Raw genomic sequence first — 26035 nt, forward strand, 5'->3', positions numbered from 1 at the left:
CTGTTCCTTGGAGTGGTTGCACCACTCAAAAAAGAAGAAGACCCGCACACTGTTGACGGTTCAGTCGTTAGACCATTATCTAGAAACCTTTGCTTAGTTGTGGAGGACAGTTCTTATACGTCTTGAATCATGCAATTGAGACCCTGTGGTATTATCAATGGAAAAAATAACTTGTGAGCCAGGGGGTTAGCAGCCTCTATAGTGGCAGTGATGTCAGACTTGGGTTCTAGTGTTTGTTCAGTAACAGGGGTCTCCCTGCCTCTCCAGCTCTTTAGTAAACAGAACATTTTCAGGTCAGGATATCAATTTTATCCAATCAGGAGAGAGAACGCATACAGGAGACAGAATAAACAAGTTAAATTGGAAGTTATGACACCAAAAAACGAGCAGAAAACATTGTAACTGGTACACTAGACCCTGTTATTGACCCCTAGTTGTTGTACTGTCTTTTTTCGTTTCTTTGTGTGTGTGTGGCAGTAGTGTTAGAGTAGGACGGACAGAGGGCGCCACTTACCCACTTAGGCACGGTAAATGTACTTGACTGTTAGGCAGTCTAAGTAATACTAAATTAATCTAATCTAATCAGTTTTGCTGTAATTAAAGCTTTTCAATGTTTAGAAGACGGAACATGAATTAAAATCAGAACTCGACTGATCCTGATCCATCAAGGATATTTAGATTTTCAATGTACTTGCATATACAATAGGAGTGGTTCTCAAAGTCCAGGCAGGGACGTTCAAGGGTACTTGAGGAGGGGGGTTCCAAATGAACACTTTCAAGTCTGTAACCCTGAGAGTGTAGCAAATGGAACCAAATGGACCCCTATGCGTCCATTTGTTACACTCTCATAGTTATGGGGGTCCTTGAAATTAAAAAGGTTTGAGAACTTATGTTGGAGTGTGACCGGGGCCTTTCTGGGTGCAGTGCAACCCCGGGGCTGCAGCCCTGGGCACCAAGCTCTGGGGGGCACCAAATGCCTGCCCCAAAAATGAAGTAAAGAAAAATACTCTGCAATTGCCAGTGACAGCCGCCAATATATTGTCCTACGGCTACTGAAGTGGCACTGAAACGGTGCCGAAACACGTCGGCAGCAGCCGTCACACCGCTGGAGAAATCCAGTAGTGTGCATTATTTTGTGATCAAAAACATCATGCATGTTATGAATATACTTACTCTCTATAAATTATGGTTAATAATAGCAACACAACAACATAAAACAATAGTATGGCATATACATACAGTATACTAGGGGTAATTTAGTTGTCCTTGTATTCTAGCTCTAATGGTTGTATTAGGTTTAGCCGTACAGTGGATAGAAGTGGTAACTGGTAACTTTATTGTTGTTTATTTGTGGTCACCACATTTCTGTTTGATGATAACACAATGTGATCTGTATTGGATGTATGGAATGTGAACAATGTTCTTTTTATTCACTGTCATCATGGGTGTAAATGTAATCCTTTTAATTAACGAAATTACAACTGTAATCTAGCTACATTCTACAGTACAATCGAACTGTAGTCTGAAACTGCACAAACACATGCGCACGCACACATGCGCACGCACACACACACACACACACACACACACACACACACACACACACACACACACACACACACACACACACACAGGGAACCACTTTAGTGTATTTAACGGTCAGAGGTCAATCACTAGGGTTTAAATTTCATATCAACAAAAGTATTCTACTGGTCACAAAATGTCTCAGGACCGGCAGACAGACAGACAGGCGGAGGGGTCTCCCCCCTCCTCTGTCAGGAAACATATGGAATAGATCTAATGGTTGGCTAGCTCTCACTCTGCCACGTCTCTCACACACACACACACACACACACACACACACACACACACACACACACACACACACACACATTATACATTTTCCTCTCTTCACTTCCCATCTAATACACCTCTCTATGTGTGTATTTCTCTCTGTCTCTCTCTGTCTCCCTCTGAATGTCTGTCTCTCTCCCTCTCTCTTCTACTGTATGTCTCTCTCTCTCTCCTCCTATAGATGGGGTGGTTGTGATTTATGAGTTCTAGTGTAAATGTCTTCTCCAGTTGTAGGGTCACGTCTCCTACTTGGACACAAACTGGAGTGTGTGTGTGTGCACGTGTGTGTGTATGTGAGTGCATGCGTGCATCTGCAGGTAAACCGTGGTGTGTCTGCTTTCAAAAATACTTTAACCTTGAATTACGAGAAATTACAACTTTCTCCTCATTCCACTGATTAAAAGTACCTTCTCATTAAAACATTTATTTTATTATTCTATTAATGAGCTATATAGTGTAACTAATCCAAGCTTTGACAGACTTACAGCTGTAAAATATAAACACAAACACGCTCCACAAACACACACACACACACACACACACACACACACACACACACACACACACGCTCCACACACACACACACGCACGGCACAGGAACTCAGTCCAAAACAGAAGAGCCAAGTGACTAAAGCAGCCAAAGGTAAGTTTACAAGAGTCAACATTCACACGGCAAATGGACAGAGTACAGTATGTGTGTGCATGTTTTTATGCACATGTGCGTGTTTGTGTGCAAATACACAAATCTCATCCTGCAATGGGTGTATAAAGTATAAAACTGAACAGCAACTAGGTTGAGGTTTCACTTTCATATCCAAATCACTTGAATTTGTACCAGAGATATTTAGCATTAAGCTGACTGTTCAGAGAGTCAGCATGATGAGCAGCATGCATGCCAACTCCAAACAGGCTCTGGCTGTCTTTCTGGGCACAGACAAACAGCCGGAATGCTTGGCTAGAGCAGTAATGCAGTCCATATGTCTCATCTCCGTCGTGTTTGGATCAAGGTGAAACTGCAACTCAGCATTAAAAAAGAAAGTAATTAAATAACTGAAAGTAATTCATAGAATAGTAATTGGAAATAATCTACAGTCGCCGCCCTAATGAAGTTCACATTACCTCCTCCTTATCAAATTCAATAAATCTGTGCTGAGGCATAACAGTGGCGGGCATCAAGTGGTGCCACTGATATAAAACACATTGGTTTTTCCTATAGAGATTGATAAATTATTAAAGCCTGGAACCAAGCCATCCTGTCACCTGGTGAATCATGACCATAAAGTATGTATTTATTAAATATAGTATATAATATAATTAAATATTATAATATTTTTTGATACAGAAGAAAACGTTTTATGGTTATGATTCACCAGGAAGGAGCCTGGATATCTTGGTTCCATTCTTAAAGATGGAGTGCCGTGATTTTTGTATTTTTTTCCCCGAGTTTGTCATGTGTTTATGAGGATTGATTGATTGATTGATTGAAATCTTTATTAACAGTTTGCAGAATTACAGTACATTTCAAGCACAAACTCAATACAAAGACTGTTAACTGTGAGTGGACGACCCAATTAAGCCTTACACTTGTTTACAACAGGGTCCACATTGTTCAATTCATCAAAACATTTAGAGACAAACAAATAGACACTTCTATGTAGTTAAAGAACAGAACAGGAATTCATCATATAGGAAGCGAAAAGGGAAAAAAAGTATATATACAGTGAGGGGAACAGGGGGATAAAAGAAAAGAAAACGAAAGACAGAGTGTAGGGCGCCTGCACACAACACCATGCGTTGATGCCATGTGTGCATATGTGCAGGCACCCAACACCACGTCTCCAAAGGAGACAGTAATTCTTAGACCCCTTGTCATGGTTATGTGCAATGATGTCTTCCTTTTGTATTTAGGGTTTGTTCCTGATGTTTTAGGGTGGGAAAAAATCACGGCACTCCATCTTAAAATAATTTATAGAAATAGTTTCAGAAATCTCTATGGTAAAAAAATGTATAGGGTTTCTCTCCCTAGGACCACAAAATGGTCGCTACTGCTATGCCCTATAGGGCGACAGAAAAGAACAAGTGGCGACATGTTCTATTCAGTTCCTCAAGCTATATATTTTAAAGCAGTAGGAAAATGGATGCATGCTTTCAATGAATGGACAAGACAGAGGGCCCTATTTAATTGCACGCTGCGTTCATGATTTGAGGCATTTTGTTCCAAAAAATTGTTTTGCAAAAATCCCCCTGTTGGTGGCGCTATAACAGGCCAATGTGTAAAGGGTGGGGTAGGAAGATAAATTGCACGCTGCGTTCATGAATTGAGGCTTTTTGTTCAAAACGGGGCAATCATGCAAACTTTGAAAGCCAATGTTAACCAATTAGGATGGAATATGAAATATCGGACAGATCCGGCTTGAACACATGACAATAGAGATATTGTGTAACAATTTTTCAAAAGTCAGCCTCCTGGTGGCTCTATAACAGGCCGTTATGGAAAATGTGGGGCAGAGGTTCATCGTTAGCATCCAGGGAGTGTGTGTGCAAAATTTGGCATTGACCGGGTTAACGGTGCCGGAGATTAGCTTTACACGGACAGACGGATATGCTATGCTGTGCTGTGCGTTGCTGTGCTGTGTGTATGCAGTGAAAAGGGGAGGGGTCGGTGAATGTGGAAGTTGTGATGTAATTTGCATCACAGCAAATTGTTGCCGCAATGGCAGTATGGTACACAAAAGCAATATTTGTACAGAAAATATGACGGTTGCATGGATCAAGATAGTGCGTTGTGTCTCCTATGGCATGAAGTAGGTGTGCATGGAGAGATGTGTAGAAGGTGAACGTATAAACGGGCGCACAGCTTTCAATCAGTGTGGCAAGATTAGCATACAGATGTACTAATTATATTGTAAGTTAATAAGAATACTAAGCTGTTAGACAACCTTTGGTTTGAGTTTCTATAAGAATCTTTTCCAGAGACTCTAGTGATCAGGTAGTTGTATGAAAGGAGATCCAGTGATGATGACATTAACAGAGAGCAGACTGGACCGCATCTGCTGCCGTCAGCACCCTTTCACATCACACGTCTGACATCGCTCTAAACATTAAACAAAGCATTCCACATTCTCGCCCTAATGCTTTGAATGCGTTTTCATTCAAATGAACACACTACAAAGAAATAAATATGAATCAGCCGACACAGCCGAGAATTATCTCAGAAGAAAATGTTCAGAAATAGCAGAGTACAAGCTCGCAGTACTCGTGAGCTTGTATGAGCTCTTTATGAGAACCACTGTTCTAAATCCTAAGAGTTTTCTGAAAATATCATGTTGACGTGTATGTCACAGTACGATTGGAAAACTCTGCACTCGGTTTCACCGTCGGAGACGCGCCGCCTGAAGGTGACTTGAGCCACGAGAGGCACCACCAGCACCGAGCCAGTCGCTGTGCCAAACGTTGCGAAGTCACCTTCAGCCAACTCAGCACTGTCCAAGTTATGTTAGTCAGAATGGTGGACAGTGTGTTTGTGTGTGTGTGTGCGCGCGCGTGTGCGCGTGTCTTTGTCTATCTGGTTTAACCATCAAACCGTCCTCAGCCGTGGGTCCTGAGGGAGGGCAGATTCCAGGGCAGAAAGCCAAACACTGCATGGGAGAAACGACTGCAGGCACATGGAATAAAGCAAAAGGTTTTTGTTAGGCCAAAATTCTAATCTGTGAATCTTCCCTCCCGCCATGCATTAGCATCCTGATGTTCTTGCTGTTCCACATAATGCCAAACAGCTAAAGAAATTGCAAAGAAAACAAGTTACAACACGTTGCAGCGCATTATTTACAGTGCGCGGCGTGCTTCCATAGAAGACATGCTGGCTTCTATATGGAATCCAAATGACTGAAATCAGTGGTAGTGACTGAGAACTTTAATCCATGGAACCACATGGAGGCACAAGCCTCAGTACGTCTCTGTGGTAGTGACTGAGAACTTTAATCCATGGAACCAGGCACAAGCCTCAGTACGTCTCTGTGTCATTCTGAAGAGCCCCATTTGTCTGACTGACATATTTACAGACTGGCGTTGTTGACAACACAAAGTGAGGTTTTCCATTGGGTTTGAACAGAGTGTAAGTTGTATTTTCCGACTAGACTGGCTGGCCTCTTCTGAGAAGAAACACACATGCACACGCACACACACACACACAGTGACGCACAAACACACACGCAAGGCCTCAGCCAAATCCCCTTGCACACCATGGCTGGCCAGGTGGTCCACTGGGCTGTCAAAACAACCGTGTGTGTGTCATATATAGTTTGTCACAGCTGGTTTGGTCATGTATAGGCAGGCACGCTTGTTCACCTGAAACACACACACACACACACACACACACACACACACACACACACACACACACACACACACACACACACACACTTGGGATCTATGTGACAAACCGCAACATTATTATACAGTATACTAAATGTTATAAATTCATTTTTTACTCACTATCAGTACGTGATGCACACTCTTTCCCCAATGCAAAGGGAAAGTCTATACTGTAAAATACATATACAGGTATTAACCACTTTAGACTGGTTCCATATTTTGGGAATTAAATAATTTAAATTGTATTGTATTATGAAATTATTTTATGTTGTGAATCTGCATTGAGCTTGTAGATCTGCTCTCTTTGCTATGAATACAGGAGGTGAACCTTGAGATTTTGAATCGCCCATTAGAGTACTTTGGACATACAGGTTTGCATTTTTGTGCGGCCGAGGCATTTTGGACGTTTTATGTGATTTGATTTACAGTCTTGGCAGCAGCTTGCAGGAAAATCTTATCCAGACTACGATGTGAGATGGATGTCCGACGCCGACGGGACGGGTCCTGATATCGTTAAGTCAGGAGTCGGGTCAGGTTTCAATTTCACGTTTTAGAATTGTATGTTCTGCTACCTGCATTATGGGAAGCGCAGGACGAAAGCTTACGTTTAGTGTTAACAGCATTATTATCTGATCTATACCAAACTGTTACAGTACATTCTCATTGTATTTATTTGTTACGTATCCTTTATTCATCCACATTGCTATTCCCTATATCTTTTTAAGTTGACCCTGGCCGGAACATTAAAACAAACAAATAAAAACAAGAAAATAAAAGCACACTAAAAGCACACAAAATCGACAAACGAGAGATCATTTAAATAGGCAAGAGTCTAATATTTTCTAGACGATTCCGCAGAAGTGTGGCGTAGCTGAATGAAAGCAAGTTTCCAAAATTCTGTCTCAGAACATCTCACAATGGTAACCAATTACATGTTAGAATACCAACTTGATATGCCATCCTGACAGGCCAAACTGTCAGACAATAAACAATTGGAAACAATCAGTTTCATACCAACCTAACAGTCGAAACATCTGACACAATCGTCAGATCTAGAACCATGCTGACACTCAAAACTGTTACATTATCATCAGATTTATACCACCCTGGCAGTCTGATCTCTGTTACATAATGAACCGATCTATAACCACGCTGACACTCCAAGCACAGTTACATAATCATCAGATCTACAACCACCCTTACAGTCCAAATTGTTACACTCTGATCAGATTTATACCATCCTGGCAGTCTGAACTCTTACATAATCAGCACCAGATCTGCAACCTCCCTGACTGGCCGTCCAAACTGTAGCGACGGTAAAATGGTTCCCAAGTATACTTGACTCTCTTCCAAACACAGTAAAACTTTAAAGGAGTTGATAATTACTAACACACCTGTACTGTACGTGTACGTGTGTGTTTGTCCTCTTCTAGGAAGGTGGGCTCACGTGGTTCCTATTATAAATGTTTGTTTACGAGGAAGAGCCGTCTCTTGTCCTTGGTGTTGTGTTTTATTTGACCATGTCTGGCAACAGTAAAAAGCTCACTGGGTTCCTCCCGCTGGGCCAGTGTTTTGGGGGAAGCCATCAGTCACTGAAAGTTTCTGTTGTGAAAACACTAGGCTGGTCAACTCTTATCAGACATTAGAACACTTATCCATTAGTTGTAATGCGGGACAGATGATTGCCTTTGTGTCGGTCACAAGGGAAAGACATGACAGGACAGCTGAGGGGGAGACAGTGCAGCAGAGACAGACAGTATGACAGCTGAAAAGGAGAGTGTGTAGGTGACAGTCAGTAGGAAAGCTAAGAGGGAGAGACAGTGTAGGAGAGAGAGACTGTAGGAAAGCTGAGAGAGAGACATTGCAGAAGAGAGACAGACAGTAAGACAGCAAGGTGGGATCTCAGATGACGGTCTGACAGACAAAGTGTCAACCACTACACTATCTCACAGATACGATCGCGTTAAAGTGAAGAAGACTGTTGCACTCAAACTCACTGAGCAGTGGACAGAGATGCTTGATAGACCTTTTATCTACCAACGTCCTGTTTGTACTTTGCTTCAATTGTTTGATCACTTCTGAGTTCTACCTTTCTACAAACTAAACTCAGCTCAACTACCCTAAACAGAACTAAGTTAAACTAACAAGGATTGATGATGTGCTTTTCAGACTACAGCAGATGGGGGACTTAAATTTTAATTCATAAAAATAAAGACATTAAGAGTGTGGAAATACAACAAACCTTTATACGTGGCTGATCACACCGAGACGCACTTCTACAGGTGCACAGGCTTCAAAAACAACTTTTCACAACAACTCATAGTCAGAACCAGTATCGGAAACATCTGCCGATACTCCCTAAAATGCTGGTACCGATACCAGCATTTTCAGCGAGTCAGTGCCAGTCTATGCCATTTCGATACCATGTAATTTATCACATGAGATTTCATTACAGTAATATTTTGAATTAATGTTGCACTACTTTTTTATATTCTTTCTGTACAATTGACATTATTATTTTACCAACTTGGATCCACATTTTACCTCGTGTATTCATTTCTAGATCAGGACAGTGGTTCTCAAACTTTTTACATTTCAAGGACCCCCATGACGGATCCATTTGGTTCCATTTGTTCACTCTCAGAGTCATAGACTTGTAAAGGTCCATTTGGAACCCTGGGGGTCCCTGGATCCCACTTTGAGAACCACTGTCATAGAATCAATGGTATTGGATCGGTACTTACAAAGTTATGGGTATTGGTATCGGGAAGTAGAAAAGGTACCAGCATCATAACAATAAGGAGTTGTCCGACTCTTTGGCTTTGCTGGAAAGGTTATCATAATAAACTTTTATAGACACCCAAAAATTGCTAGAACAACGTGAGGCACAGCACAGGAGAGCATGGAAGTACCAGAAAAATAAATATAGCTGCAAGCAGTGATAAGACGGGGCCAAGCCATAATGTTGGAGTCTGGAGATGACGTCACTTTTTTGTTTCGCTGATTGCAGGGCTCGAGATTAACGGCGTCCCTGGGCCTATAAAATATCTATTTGGGACGTAAATGTATCTCATTCGGGCCGGTTTCAGGATGAGAGGAGTTTTTGCATTGAAAATACGCATTTCGTGTGCAACGATGAGCAGCATGAGACAAGGAGCGCTCATCTAAAGACTCTGGGAGCGCTGTCTGCAGTGTTGTCAGTCAGACAAGAACACATCACCATTCACCCCAAAATAATCAAGAAGCCGCTTGTATCACTTTTGCCCCGTGCATGGGACATTTGGATTAAAAAACTATCGGTTGGAAGCGTTGATAAAGGCATGGTTTTGTGCTATAGTGGAGGGAAACGTCCCATGTGGACATGGGGCTACAACAACTGTTAACGTTAGCTTCCATGCTAGGCTTGCTAGTTGCTTTAATATGTCACCGCCGCTGCGGTGATTCATTTAGCATATATCACCACACGATGCGAGACATGCAGCCAGCGTGGAAGTCAACGTCAGTCTCCTGCCCCATGGAACCTCTCCCTCCGATACAGAGCTATACATTATAACGGGGTGAGAGGTTCCATAATGGGGCTAATGTCAGTTGGACATGGACCCACGTCAGTCCAACCCACAGTCCACACCTGCCCAGATAAAACGGTTATGGCACATTAAATAATATGTTGGTATTGTTGGTATCCTTTGAAGCAACAGATGTTTTCTAATGATCAGGTTGTTCTGGAATTGCTGCCCCAACCCTGTGGAATGCAGTATCCACTCTAAAACTCACTCATTCCACCGTTTGTATTGTATTGATTTTATTCCTTCGTCTAGTGTTCCCCCTAATAAAGTTGGTTTTATTTGTTTTCTCATGCCACCCATGTAAAGCACATTTGAGTATTCATATAGACTACCTGCAGTGCTGCACTTGTTTTAAACGAGATGTTTTAAACAAGTTGTTTATCTGTTAAGTAGCCTAGCACACAACCTTTTATAAGCTTATGTATAGTCACTATTCATTGATTCACTGGTATACCAAAATCCATTTGAAAATAAATATCGCTGTTCTCAGGTCGAATGTGATTAAAATTGTATTAATTAATTACAAGGCCTATAATTAATTCGATTAACAAAATTAATATTTTTAATCTAGTCCCAGCCCTCATTTTGACTAAACCAGTGTATTTTCTCTACAGAAGAAACATGAAGCCAAACAAATTATGTAGTGCATGACTGCATGTATTGTATTACAATAGGAATACAGTTATTCATTTCGCAGTGGTGCTGTTTTTGTATTATATATTTTGTACTTTTCTTCCCCGGGACTATATACATCGGGACTTCGTTAAAATTGTATTTTGGGACGGTTCCGGGACGTTGATGAAAAAAGTTAGTCTGGAGCCCTGGCTGATTGTCTGTCAACGCTGAACTCCTGCAGCCCACCATGCATTAGCAGGGTCCAGATGAATGTGTTTTATCTCAGACATCATCATGTCGTCATTCGTCAGGAGTGGATAGTTGATCATTTAATAATTCATACAATCATATAATAGGGAGAGGAGATCTAAAGGTCAGAGGTCCTTTGACTAATCACTGTGAGCTTCAGTTGTTGACAGTTTCCGAATTTCATGGAAAGTGACAGCACAGAACTGCCAGAACTGAAACAAGTGGCAGTTCTGTGCAAACACCTCGGGAAGGTTCCTCTCTTCTCAACGATAGACGTGTCATCACCGCGTCCATTCACTGGATGTGAATTCACCAGACAATGACCTGGCCCATTCACACACTGAGCTGATGGGGCTCAATCAGACACAACACCAACTTTATACAAAGGAGCTGCCACAGTCAAGTCTGTAGCGCTTCAGGTCTTGCCTTTTCAGATACAGCCCCATGCACCAGTTAATGGCTGGGATTACTGCAGGATGTCAAGAGCATGTGTGAAAGCAGCTACAGAAACCAGTCGTGTCTGGGATTGTAAAAAGTCTTTTTAGCCACTGTTTTAAATGGCTCAGTGTTTTTGAAGTGCAGCTGCACATGGCCTACATCCCCAAGAGGAGTTGTTTGGAAAGCATTATGTGTTCCTGTTCTCAGAATGTTCTAGAGAGACAGTGGAAGTATGCAGGACAACATACAAATGTATCTTTACAGTACGATACTGAAATAACAATTCACTAAGCTAGTAATGCAGACCACTGCAGGCTAAGATGAATGCATGGAGCTCTCTGCGATGACTACAAGATAACCATAGATCATTAATGCACATTCTGCCAATTTAAATATGAACCGTGCAGAGAAAAAAGCTGGCTGTGGCTAAATGTAAACAAAACGTTTAGCTTTTAACTCAAACATCTGCCACCAGCATGAGACCAGTCCAAAGAAACCTCACTAATATGCACTAATGGAATCATATGGAGTCCAGGCTTAATGAGTGTAAATGTTTGGTTTGACCACAGTCTGGGAAAACTCGCTCAGTGTGAGAAGACCTAATGAAAGATAGATTGCTTATTGGTCATTATGAGGCTTTTACTCAGAATCACATAGGCTTCATTGCCAACTGAGGTTTGAGCAAGTTAATTATTTTGATATGTGGTGCAGAGACAAGACGAGACAAGACAAGGCAAGACAAGACAAGACAAGAGAAACCAGAGGTATCTTAGCAGCAAGAATAGTTATTACCATTCAACGTTTCGATCACTAGGATCGAAACGTTGATTCTTAATAAACCAGGGGAGCCGAGTATTACCAGTGTTGCGGAATCTATTATTTTCTCCAGTATTCCAGCACCTGGGCTGGAGTGGATGTGCATGCACTATCACCTCTATCTAAGTAGCCTATGAACTAAACAGAAGAGAAATGCAGCTAAGTACGAATCAAGAAGCAAACAAAGATAAATACATCATTGTTTAATGATGGTTAGCATCATCCTTGTCTGATCAGTTTAGTCTAGTTCTGGATCAGTCTACTGTAGTTCTGGATCCACATATTTTTGGATTAGTATACAGTTTTGGATCAGTACAGGTTCAGTACAAATTATAGTTATAGTTCTGGACCAGTAAAGACTGGAGCTCAAATTCATTCTTTAGTTGCCCACCTACATCTCTCCCCCTCTCTTTAGTCCTGTCTTTCTCTCCTTATGTCTTACACTGTGTGTGTGTGTGTGTGTGTGTGTGTGTGTGTGAGTGTGGTTAACCATGGGTTAAAGCTTTTCCACTCCATAAACTGTTAAAGAATCTCCTGGATGTGTCTGGAGGAGCTTTAAATACAGTCCTGTGACACACACGTGCACACGCACGCACGTCACACACACACACACACACACACACACACACACACACACACACCCGTGCACGTGCTAGTAGTAGAGCAGGGTCTTACAGCATACATATACAAACTCACTGACACGCACACTCACGCGCACACAGTCTGGGTGGCTGCTGCTCTGCTGGTAGATGTTCAGACGTTGAGAGTCAGACTAGCAGATCTTCCAAGATGAGAGCGCTCCTGTTGAGCTGCGTACTGTTAGCTGGACTGCTGGTGGCATCTGGATTAAGATCTGATGGATACTTCAGGAACCAACGCTACTTGGACACAAGAAGGGCTAAGGTAAGAAAATAATAATTTACGATTATAATATGACATCTCCACTCAATGTAAAGCTCTCACAGTTAAATCAACCACTTGAACCTGAGCATCCTTATTCTAGGGAACTTTTGCCGAACGGGATTTGTTGTAGAAGGAAAAAGAGTGGATCAAGCACTTAGCCGACACCACTCAACTATATATTAGTTTACTAAGTATAATGATAAATTAATTAAATGTTTTTCAGGCCAAGGACCACTTAGCTGAGACAGAGATGATGAAGCAGAGACTCCACTACATATTGTTTTATTCAACTTTTTGTTCTTTTCCTTGAGAAAGGCTTCCAAGCGACTTGATAAGACCTTTTCAGAGCTGGTTCTCCATCACTTAGCGAGTGGCTCTTGACAAGTGAGAGATTTGAGACTAGCTTAGACTTTTCTTCAGGTGTTTCTTGGGTTGTCTCCAACTTATGCTGCAGCTTAGATGGCTTCATAGATTCGTTTGAAATCACCACTGTTTTTTCAACTTGTTTGTTTACAAATGTTGGATTGGGAGTTCACAGAAGTGCTACGCAGACCAGTCCCTTTAAGGTGCAGTGCAGACAAATGGTAAAGAGCATAAAAAACAACAAAGTAACCACACACACACACACACACACACACACACACACACACACACACACACACACACACACAGAGCCAATATTTAGTAGTATGCAGACTGAGACAAGTGTTTGCAGCTACTTCCACTTGACACTTGAAAACGTGACAGCACCATTGTAGTACCGTACCTCTGAGGACCCCCTGGTGGTCCCTGTTGAAGACCCATATCTATGGTCTATGTGGTGAAATTATAGATGAGTTTCAATAAAACAATTATACCTAGGCTATTCCTGGAGGTATTGTTAACCAATCCCTAATTTTCCTAGCCAGGAATCGAACCAAAACATCTCCCAGTCTGATTGATTCAAAATAACCCAAATAATACAGTCAACTACTGTAGTGTTAGCCATTCACACAATGATGATACTGTGACAGACTAGTACAATGTCTGTTCGATAGAAGCAGGTATAGCCACCTATAGTTCCTCAGTTTATGTTGTTATTGGCTGTGTAGATTGTTCTTTGTAACTTTTATACTTGAATTTGGTCGTCATGTAGAAATAAATACTAGTCCACTAGCAGCAACTACTGGTCCAGGTCAGGAGAAATAACTATGACGTTACTCTTCGTCATTATTATGCAAGTCATATTACTAATTAGGCTAATGTTTTTCTGTCGTTCATAGATAGATTAATAACAGAGTTTGTCAGGGATCATTTCTGACAAATAACCAGTAAGACGCGCAAACGCGGGAAGCGAACGCAGCTCATACATATTTGGGTTTTTTTAAGATTTATTTTTAAGTTAAGTTTTTAACTTAGCCATAACCATATAAGGAGTCCCCAAAGCAGCTATACGTCCAAATATGGAGTGTGTTGCATCAATCACAAACAAATCACTCAGCTCCATATATGGGCACAAAGGGGGGACACACGGACACACGGACAGACAGACAGACAGACATGATCTGCTAGGTCTCATAGTAAGTGCTCACTGCATTCGCAATCACTGCGTTCGCAATAAGTGCTCACTGCGTTCGCAATAAGCACATTTTGGGGAGTGACGTTCAACTTTCTTTCTGAAACTGCCTGGATTTGTCTAAAAGTGACATACTGATTACTGTTGAAACAAACTATTTCTATTGGCTGGTTGTGCTCTGCTTGCGGCAGCTGTACTAACCTTGGGGTCCCAGGCTTGATTTCTCAGAAAAGAAAGAAAGTCTGTGGAAAGTTGAAGTGAAAAGTGGTTAGAAGGAGGGCAGGGCTGCTGATAGAATGGGCGGAGCTGTTCTATGGTGGGGGAGGGGCTCTCTAAGGTGCAAACATCAATATTGTCCACATTAAACTACTACTCTGTCCAACAAACGGGGTGTCTGCAGCACGTAGCCTAGCTAGTCAACAAAAGCTGATATCCATGCCAATTTAGCTGATATAATAAATTGTTCATCACACTCTTGTTAGGTAGGTAGGCGTGTTGCACATAAAAATCGGCAGATCGACAAGCTTGCCATGCATTCAAAGATTTGTTAATTTGCAGGAATGCTGCAATATACAATTGAAAGCAGTGATCTGTTGAATTAATTTAGTGTTACATTTTGGTATTTATTGTGAGATGCACAGAATTTAGGTGAATATGGAGGACCAATTCTATTTTGATTAAAGAATGTGTACATTAGCAGAAATGTATGCACAACATGAATGTGAAAGCAGTGATAATAATTATCTCTAACTCAATCACAGTTTAGCCACAAGCTATTCGCTGATTCTACCCACTGTCTACCCACGACACGCTGTCAGGCTACATTGTCCTAGGTGCCCGGACCGATTGCCACACTGTCAGAGCTGTCACTACAGGATCAATACAGGATTCCAACCCTGTACGGTAGTGATGCGGCTATGCGGGGGTTGTTGGCAAGAGAAACCGTATTTAACTGTATTTTTACACAATGAATGACACAGGGAAAATGTTAGCATGCATGGGAGTCCAGACCCTGTGGTAAAGCCTTGCTCTGCATGTGTTATAGTGGGGGACTACAGTAACAGTGTATTCTACTCCTCTAGAGGGCGCTATCTCAGGCTGATGAACCGGATGACAGCCCTATCCCAGATGCTGGAGACGCCTCTGGTAAGAAAATCCATCTGATCTGAGATTATAATGCACTACAGTCTATAACTCAAGACTACATCTACCACAATCCATCTGAACTGAGAATATAATGCACTACATAACTCAAGACTACATCTACCACAATCCATCTGATCTGATAATATAATGCACTAGTCTATAACTCAAGACTACATCTACCACAATCCATCTGAACTGAGAATATAATGCACTACAGTCTATAACTCAAGACTACATCTACCACAATCCATCTGAACTGAGAATATAATGCACTACAGTCTATAGCTCAAGACTACATCTACCAAAATCCATCTGATCTGAGAATATAGTGCACTAGTCTATATAGCTCAAGACTACATCTACCAAAATCCATCTGATCTGAGAATATAGTGCACTACAGTCTATAACTCAAGACTACATCTACCACAATCCATCTGAACTGAGAATATAATGCACTATAAATCAAGACTGTCATCTATCATAATCCATCTGAACTGAGAATCTAATGCACTATAAATCAAGACTACATCTACCACAATGCATCTGAACTTAGAATCGAATGAAGACTACATCTACCACAATCCATCTGAATTTAGAATCTAATGAAGACTACATCTACCACAATCCATCTGAACTGAGAATCTAATGCACAAGTCAATAGTTCCTTACATATTTCAGTAACTTATAAAGGGACATTTAATTTAACCATATGATCTGTGTTCTCCAACAAGAGTTTTCTCTATTATGTTATGTAGTTAATTATATTATTTTTATTTCTCTGCCAGGGAATGCATGCATATGCTCCTCCTGCGTGTGTGTGTGTGTGTGTGTGTGTGTGTGTGTGTGTGTGTGCATGCGTGCGTGCATGCTGCTTACTACTACTAGGCTAATAGGCATCACATTTCTTGTCTTTATGGCATCCCTGAATGTTTTTTTCTCAAATGGGTTAATGACAGCTGTATAACTGTTGCGACTTAATAATGGCAGAGCAATAATGAGCAAGCACCCCCCCCAGGCTATGGACGGGAACAGTCCAACCAGGTGCCAAACCCCCCCAGGCTATGGACAGGAACAGTCCAACCAGGTGCCTGTCCATTAGGCTTATGGGATCTATACTGTCACAATGTGTTACGCACATCGACAGGTGGGCTAAAGACATACACTTCAGTTTACAGATGGATAGAGCCCGCACAGCAGAATAGGTACAAAAAGCGTGAGTGAGTGAGTGAGTGAGTGAGTGAGTGAGTGTGTGTGTGTGTGTGTGTGTGTGTGTGTGTGTGTGTGTGTGTTGGAAGTCAGCCACTGAGCTCATCTATTTTAACAATTGTAAAGTTGGTCACGTGGCCAAAAGATGTGCGCTCCAGCCAATTAAAACGTGTTCGGAAAAAGATGTGCGGAAAAGATGTGGCAAGCCAATCAGAGTCACCAGCTCTCAGCCCACACCAGGCCCGCCCCCGGCTCACACGTCACTAGCTCTCAGAAATTCAGAATCTGCAGCGTTGGAAAAGACACAAACAAGGAAGGGGACGAATTGGATTTTGCTTATTCCTTCTAAATGTCTGTATTTAAAATATCACTGAGACAGCGATTCCCTTACTTACATCAACATTGTTCTTTGTCAATAGTTGTTTTTGCCTAAGTAAAACAATTAGAGTGTTCCAATCTGATCTCCCTCTCCACCACGGCTCTTTCCACCACCACACACACACACACGGATTTACCCCCCCACACACACACACACATGCCCCACACACACACACACACACACACACACACACACACACACACACAGCGATCTCTGTATATAACAGCGATCTCTAAACGGACTCGCCCACTCTACAAACAACAAAGTGAACAACAAACAAGACTCATGCTTGCCACCGCCAACAACTGGACTGGAATACATCATGCCACGAAGAAAACGCACCGCACTTTCTCAATACACGCCAAACGCCAGCATGTTGCATGCGTGTGCTTCTCAGCTTCTCCAAACATTTGCCTGTGCGTGCTTAATCGTTTGCACGCCCGTGCATCGTTGGTGTGTGTGTGTGTCGCGTCGCCCTCCAGCTGCAATTGAGAGTGTGCGCTGTGTGCAGGGTACACTACTGAGTTTAAAAACACAGCTGAAACATGAAGTGGAGTCTGTCAACTCCCGCAATTTCCTTCTTCCCATATTGCGCTGCAACGTAACTTGAGCCGCCCAAAGGGCGGCGAAATTCTAGTATGAAACAATGAAGAATGAACACAGCTTTCATTTACATTACAGTTAGATGGTTCAGATCCTAGATCAGTGACATTAATCACTAAGTTGCAAGGAGTTGTATTGGTGACGGTGTGGACTGGCCTTAAAACGGTTTTGTTGCAACTAGTTGCATTGGTTTGGTCTGCCCTAAGATCACTGACTAGCAAGGAGTGGACTAAACAATCTCCGAATCTTATACAGGGGGAGTTTTTGTTGTCGATTAGTATATCTGAAAATAATATAATAATCAAACTGCTATTGGTGCCATGAGTATATCCATACAGAGAAAATGTGAAAGTTACACAATGATCTTTATTAGGAATGAGATGGATTTTTCACCACAAATAAAATGTTATGAATGAGTAACTAACAATTATCAAATTGTCCTCTACCTGTGAAAATCTACTTTTAACACTGGCCCGGTTGCTAGCCTTGCATACCACCAGCACCAGGAAACGTGCGCACGCATTCCATCCCATTAAAAGTAGTATCTTCTTTGGCTCTTTTCTCTGAAGTCTGAACCTATGAGCACTGTCTGCGGTCAAGATCATTAATGGTCATTTTTCATGGCATCGCGATCGAAATATTATCGTTTCTGGTGAAAGATAAACACCACAAGCTATTGCTAACATAAGCTGTTTATTACAATGGTTAAAGATATAGGTATAGGCCTAAACCTTGCGGGTTCCCTAATAGACCTTTTCACTGCATTTGAAGACAGTGTTCTGGAGTCCCTTCTTTTTCGATCTGCGAGTGAGGAAAACGGAAGTGAAAGTGACTGAAAATGACCAATTCCGGCTGGCACAGCTAACTACCCTCTATGGCCACACGGTGGCAGTTCACTTGATAAAAATGAACAGAAATAATGTAAATAGTGAAAATAGCGGATCTAGATCTAGTTCTAAGTTGTGAGCATTGTAAAGAAAAGGAAAGGTACTATGTTTACCCAGGGTAACTGGACTAACCATCAGATACTTGTTTACAGCCAGGCCCTGCTTATTTCATAGAACATTTCATGGTAGTGGTTCAATGCCTTGTCCAAGGGCAATTCAGCGGTGGTCATTTTTAACGTGTCGGACCGCTGATTCAAACTGGCGACCTTCCGGTATCAAGACCGCTCCGCAATCTGTTCGGCCACCGCTGCCATAGAGTTGGATGGAGCCATGTTTCCTGGTGCCCTCATTCTTTTGGGAGGGACTCACTGTATCTATATTTGAAAGATACAGCGTAGTGATACAGGAAACATGGAGAGAGAAAGTAGAGGAGTGACGTTCAACAAACAGTCTGACCGGCCAGGAATCGCTCTTTAGTTCACGTAAGTGATTATCCAGTGACTGGATGTTCACAAAAGAATACTCAGAAGAGGAGGCTGGTTTTGTCGTTTCCTTAACACACAAAGTTCAGCCAGAGCTTGAAGAAACCCTGCCATCATCACTGACACGATCTTAACCCCCATTTATCACGGCTGCCGCAGCCACGTTACTTTCGCCTTAAAACCATCTGCCGCGGCAGCGTTACTTGATCTCTGAAGCCGGGAGTGCGTGCACGTCTCCTTGTAGTTTTGTAGCCCCGTTTGGTACCTTTCCGGATTCAGGAGTTACGGATTCGCAGAAAGACCTCAGGTTTTAGGGTATCTTTCATAAAACTGCATTAGGTTTTCCAAGGCCTTTTCAGGTCTAAATGGGTTAATGCCTTGTATGTAGGGTTGGTTATCGTTTCAGTATCATTTTTGTGAGTAGGATACCGGACCGGTTCCAGTTCTAATTATCGATTCTAGTTCCTAACGGTTCCCCCATACAAGATCCCTGGGCCCTACATTGGGAACCAATGTCATAAACCTTTGTTTGCTGCAAAGTTTACTGTGCCTATCTCTGTGTGTGTCTGCATCTCTGTATGTCTGTCCCTGCCTCCAGAACAATTCATGCATCTACTTCACATGCATTGCTGAGGACGCAAGGAAACACAGTGTTGAGTGCTGAAATAGATTGGATGAGTGTTTCTCCAGTACCGGCCCGCTCCTAACTGGCACTGCACTAGATTATCTAAACTTCTAAAGTATTACAATTCCAATCTAAATCTGCAGTGCCAATCCATAGCAGGAGGATCTTCCAAGGATGGCCTACAAAGTACAAAGAAACATATTTATGTGTAGTGCCAATAGTGTGGAAGAAATACATGTAGAAAGCGGCCGGTTACAATGTTTCAAACTGCATAACTGCTGCCTTACAGATGTGAGCAAGGGAAAAAATGACCTAATTAAACAGAAGTGTTTTTGAGAGTGTGGAATCTAGTGGCTGCATGTTGTCTATTGCACCTTTTAACTGAACTTTGAGAGAGTACAAATGTAACAGTTTGTAAATACATCAAAGATGCCATTATAATCCATCCAAAATCAAAAAATCACTGCCCCTCTCATCCTTTCTCTATGCCAGAGAAAACAGGAGGCTTCACCTGCCTTGTGTATTCTTGGGGAATTGCAGGCACTTAGAGGTCTCTAGGACTGTGGTTTGCGTCCTGCGGCTGCCTAGACTAACCAAATAGATCCAGAAGAGTCCATTTGGTTGTGGTCTGTGTAGTAGTATTGATGTGTGTGTGTCTTTACTCTCTACTGTGCCGTAGATCTTCCAACATGCCTGCTGTGCGTGTGTCTGACGGGTTCCGTTTACTGTGAGGAAGTGAGTCCAGAAATGAAGGCCGTGCCCACACTTCCAAAAGAGACGGCGTACCTGTACGCCCGCTACAACAGGATCAAGAAGATCACCTCCAAAGACTTTGTTGACATTGGTAAGTTATTAGTTTCAGACAATAACCAGGATAAATGCCTCATTTATATAATGATGCACGGCGCACGCATGTGTGATCAATATGCAACAATATTATCTTCAAGCTACACCTTGTTAACTTGAAGATAAATTATTGTCTTGTCGACATGGGCCCAGGAGTTCTAAAACTTTGTATCCCTATCTGGTCGGACTCGGATCAGAATATGAAAGACACATTTTGTCCTGGTCTTTCAAAGCAATTCAGGACAACTACTCTTCGCTGGCAAACAGGGAATTCCAAGTTGTTGCATGAGCGATACATGTTTGGTCTCCCATGCTGTAGATCAGGTTTCGAATCCCGGGTCTCTCCATCGAGACATTGGAGAGATGGCCTGAAACGTATGGACTGAACAGGTTTGTCTGTTTTTAAACAGTGATTTGTGTTGCTGCACTGTCCACTCCACAGTGACCCTGAGGAGGATCGACCTGACGGGGAACCTGATCTCGGAGATCGAGGACGGGGCGTTCTCTAAGCTCAGCATGCTGGAGGAGCTGTCTCTGGCAGAGAACCAGCTGGTCAAGCTGCCCATGCTTCCGTCCAAACTCACCGTCTTCAATGCCAACAGCAACCTGCTCAGGACCAAGGGAGTCAAAGCCAACGCTTTCAAGGTACAGAGGATCTAAACCAGGGCACCTGACTCCATGCACCTTGCTCGTTTTCACAGTTCATAGCTGTATCTGTATGTTTTTCGTTAGGCAATAGGCATATGGCCTTAAAATATTTTGCAATACAGAATGAGTTGTCTGACCATGCTATAGTATAGTTCATCCCCGTGTTGCAGGTGGAAGAGACTGGCTTGTTCTCAAACAGCAGCTTGTTAACAACCTCCCCCTTGTTCATCTTTTGGGCAGACAATAGAGACCTGTGGCACTGTAAATGTTCCATTTCTACATGAGATTATGAGTGATTATTATTTAATTTAGCTCCAGTGTTTGTGACCTTTTCCTTTGACCATTTAAACCCAAACATTTACCAACTAATTGTTTTTGCACAAGAACATTCTCAAGTCATGCTGCTAAACAGACAAACAACAAGCCAAACAGGGTTAAAACATAACATCCTTCCTTGGTGGCGGTAGTAATAACTGTGATCACGAAACAAGCACAGGAGAAATGTGTGCATGCGAGTGTGGCAGCATACTAGTTTCAACTCTCATATTAACACACATAATGAAGCTGTTTCACCCAGTACAGTGTGAAACAGCTACAGAATGAGTGTGAATCACACTCATACTGTACATTTTCATGTTCATCTTCATTTACAGTATGTGAAATGTGAAAGCTGGCAGAGGCCGAGTAAAGTCACATACACCCTCATACGGATGTTGAGATATAGGAGTAGGCACATGAGGTCTCCTAAGCATCACAACAGATCAGATCACTTTGCCATGCATTGCTACGCATGGCTAGTTATTTGGCTTTAGCTGAGTGGCATGTCAAATTAAGCCGAAAGAAAAGATTGTATATTCAAGTTGAGAACTGTGAACGTCTCAAATGAATTGTTCTCAACATTATACACACACTATCACTGTCACAGCAAGTGGAGGAGAGGAAAGCGTCATGTATATTTTGTAGGAGAACAGCAATAATTATTTCTAGTCATGTTGCAAAATCAAAATGGACTGTTCGCCTTGAAAATGGGCGTGTGCCTGCTGCAGCGTATTAGCCTGGCTAATAAGCCAGACTCAAATCACACAAAACATTTGTTTTTGCCAATGGCTGATTCGGTCTGGCTTATTAGCCGGCTAGCAGCGTATGGTACAGACTTAATGTCAAGTTTATTTTTGATAAATGCCAATCATTGTATGGAAAGTCACTCATCACCATGCATCCAGTACACACTTTTCAAACACGGCATAGGGCCTGTGCCCTCCACAGGTCAGTTAGTACTATACAAGTTTGGATGAGAGTCGTTCAGGAAAGGCAGAGTACATCTCTGTTGACTGAGTTTAGTCTGAGGTTAAATGGTGTTTAAGTCTCAGACAACACCCAGTCCAAACCAGGATACTTACTGTATGTTGTTCTCCAACAGAAACTCACAAAACTGGCCAACCTCTTCCTGGCTGACAACAGACTGGAGGCTGTTCCTCAGATCCCAGAGAGTGTACGCATCGTCCATCTACAGGTATATTTATGATAATAATAGTAATCGCTGATACCGTGAACACAGCATGAATTTGTATTTAAAACCTTTGCCTCAATTTATTTATTTTTTGTTGAAAATAGCAGATCCACAACCTAACAATACATCTCGATGCGACGTGAGCTTGTAGATCGGCTAATTCTGCTATATTTTCTATGCGACCAAGGAAGGATACTAAAGGGCTAAAGTGGTTGATTTAGTTGATTATAACAGTTTATAAAATTTTGTGTTGATTTGTTTATGTATAATAACAAATTGCCCAGCTCTAAAACGCCACCATTTCCCCTCTATGTTGTTTCAGAATAACAACATCACTGAAATCAGCACAGACACCTTCTGTAAAGGCAACAACACCTACTACCTCCGCCCAAACCTCAACGAGGTCCGCATGGACGGAAACCCTGTCATCCTGGCCAAGTATCCTAACAGCTTCACCTGTCTGAAGACTCTGCCCATCGGCCGCTACCACTGAGCTACGCTCCGTCTGGCCAATAACATCTGTGCTTGAAGGGGGAGCGCTGTAAAATGCCTGATTTATACGTGGTTGTGCATCCTGCCGCGCATGGGAAAAATAGCAATACCTGCTATGTTCAGTGTGCGGCTCCAATGATCAACTAAGAATATATCAGGCTTAAGATTTGGGTGGAATTGTTGTTGCAAAGCTGCAGTTAGATGGGTTTATATGACGCCAGTTTTATATCAGATGTCAACACTTGTGCTGTAGCGACCGTAAAACAAGCTTGTAGTATTGTGAACATTCCTCTTACAAAACAATATGTACTTCTAAATGTATCACAAGCTAATAGTCGTAACAAGTCTATTGAAATAAGTCCTACAAAAATGCTTCGTTCACACAGGCAGATGCAAAACATACAAAGATTTTGGTAGCTTTATATCTGAAGTTGAAACCAGCTCAACATTTTTGTAGCGGTGTAGCTTTTGCATCTGTCCGTGTGAACGCAGCAAAACATTCCTTGTCTTTGCTACTACGTGGCCAACTCTAGAAGAAAAACATGTGACATTAAAATATCAAACGGTTTAGGATAATTAACTATGTCGATATTTCTTTAGAAAGACTTGATCGGTTCATTCTTAGCTAGCTTACACATTTTGTATCTACTTCTGATTGTCTCACATTCATCAACACAAACACATGCATCATTGAGGCTTTTTTTTGCAGTTAATATAGCATCAAAATGAGTTGAACCACTTAAACCTTACATACATCGGCTATTTAAAAAGAATCTTCAAATTTGCTAAATGTGGAATGTGTTTGAAACTTTTTAACAAGACAAATCATATATGGGGTCCCTGTCACAACAACAAATATTTTCAGATGGGAGTCCAAATGCATATTAATTTGGGGGTCCTTGACATGAAAAGATTTGAGAACCATTGTTTTTTTAGGAATTAGGAATGAAGCCCAAATACGCAACTACACTTTAGAAACAAGGCCCCAAAAAACACAACCTGCCACTACCAAAATGTACAAGGGACTTTACAGCAAAACAAGCCCAAAGTCGTTTATAAAAGGCAGATGAGATGATGTACTTTATTACTGAATACGATATACAGATACGGCAACACTTGTGCTAATAGGAGCTAACCTGCTAGTTCAAAGGGTTGACCTTGACATTTGACAGCCTGTCATTTGGATCTACAGCATGATGCAGAGCACGGTGGTCTCGGGGACCCCCAGTGGTAGTTGGGAACCAAATGGTCTATTACAAGTCTGCATGGGGGTGTAATGTATACCAAACTGGGGGTCCTTGAAATTAAATAAACGTTTGAGAACCACCCACCACACACACACACACACACACTGAAGAAAATAATATTTCCATTATGAATTGCGTCCCAGCCTTCGCTGCAGTCTGCAGTTCATTAGAGGTTTGCAATACATGAGCTAATGCTGCGTTAACATGGTCCTCGGGTATGGAGGGTCCGAATTAGTGAAATGTTTTTCTTCCTACTTGGCCTGCGTTCAGGTGCGGTTGGTCACAAGGAGAAGAAAGAAAGCATTCTGCTTTCAAAATGCTTTGGCAAAGCTGCTTGATCAGCTTTTAGTTTTTTGCTTGCAAAATAGATTCTTTCCGTTGTCTCATACAAAATTCCTGTTTTCCGCCATATTTCTGTCTGTTCATGAGCGGAGACATTCACGTCCCAACGCTGCAACTCAGACTAGTTACTCAGACTTTCGGACGGTTACCTGACAAGGTAATGTCTTCATTCATTCACAAGTGATTTTCGGGTAACAAAGTTGTTGGTCCAAATGTAGCAGACACATAGTCCAAAATGTATTCAATGTTAAATGCACCTTTTACCACATGAACCTTAGCATCCCTATTCTGGGCATGTCATATTAGGCGATCATTCAAGGAAAACAGGCAAACATTCAACAAAAGTAGGCAATTTACGGCAAAGATATTTGGTGTAGAGGGGGGGTGGCACCAAGTATGGACCCCTGGAGGACCCCAGGCAATGAAGTATATAGGATTTAAGTGGTTAAGTTAAGCAGAATATGGCTAAGGAAATCTATAGATAACCTAGCCAAGTGTCAAGGTATCCCTTTGAGTAACATCAAACTGTTGTTTGGTTTTGGCTCAATGTCTGAAACAACAACTGGAAAAGCTTCATGTGTTGGATTCTAACCTGTAACCATTAAACCGGGCCCCTGAATCAGGAGAATGTCACATACAATTGCTCAACTTTGGAGATTTCCTGTGAATTATCTTTCATTTAACTTATAAACTCCAGTCAATGAGGAGTGAGGTATAATAGCAATGTATTAATGCAATATAGTAATGTGAAAAGTTACTCTTCTGTACGTCTTCCCTCTCAATTATAATTACTGAATTATAACGTATGTGAATAAAACAATGATGTACAGTTAAATGTGTATGTGACATTGCTGTTTTTAAGATATTTTAATAAAGATAAACCTTTTTTTTGTTAAATTAAAGCATGTATGGAGTCTGTCTCTATGGTTTATTTGCATGGTACAATGGTTTGTCTTCACTTGACAAACTTACAGTATGTTGTGGCAAAGCTTATTTTCTAGTTTTCTCTGTTTGATGTGTCGTCTAGACTCTAGACAACACATCAAACAGAGAAACTCTAGAGCAGTGGTTCTCCTTGTGGTATCCAGCAATCACCATGGGTCCTTGAGGAATTGTTATTTCTACAGTATAATAGTTTAGCTGTTCTCTGAACCACATCAATATGGAATGGAATTCTTAACAATATCATATCCAACGACATAACACATATTCTAAGGGTGTGAGAAACAGGTCCGTGGCTCTAATGTCAACT

General features: G+C 41.8%; 2 protein-coding genes across 2 annotated transcripts in view; one reads left to right on the top strand and one right to left on the bottom strand.

The window, feature by feature from the left end:
- Positions 1 to 26035, bottom strand: part of cenpp (centromere protein P) — a 106063-nt gene that overhangs the window by 57261 nt on the left and 22767 nt on the right. The window lies entirely within an intron of this gene.
- Positions 12605 to 25685, top strand: ogna (osteoglycin, paralog a). The gene is made up of 6 exons (XM_080793437.1): positions 12605 to 12815; positions 15453 to 15516; positions 20378 to 20542; positions 20987 to 21189; positions 22613 to 22705; positions 23025 to 25685. The coding sequence occupies exons 1-6, from the start codon at positions 12702 to 12704 to the stop codon at positions 23193 to 23195; spliced, it is 810 nt and encodes a 269-aa protein (XP_080649563.1). The 5' UTR covers positions 12605 to 12701; the 3' UTR covers positions 23196 to 25685.

The sequence above is a fragment of the Protomyctophum bolini genome, assembly GCF_963924005.1.
Source record: "Protomyctophum bolini genome assembly, chromosome: 2".
Classification (NCBI taxonomy): domain Eukaryota; kingdom Metazoa; phylum Chordata; class Actinopteri; order Myctophiformes; family Myctophidae; genus Protomyctophum; species Protomyctophum bolini.

Excerpts from the sequence above, each read along its gene's own strand:
- ogna (XM_080793437.1), top strand. The coding sequence starts at position 12,702 with ATGAGAGCGCTCCTGTTGAGCTGCGTACTGTTAGCTGGACTGCTGGTG. Across the intron at positions 15,517-20,377 it reads AGATGCTGGAGACGCCTCTG|ATCTTCCAACATGCCTGCTG; the intron begins GTAAGAAAATCC and ends ACTGTGCCGTAG. Across the intron at positions 22,706-23,024 it reads TACGCATCGTCCATCTACAG|AATAACAACATCACTGAAAT; the intron begins GTATATTTATGA and ends ATGTTGTTTCAG.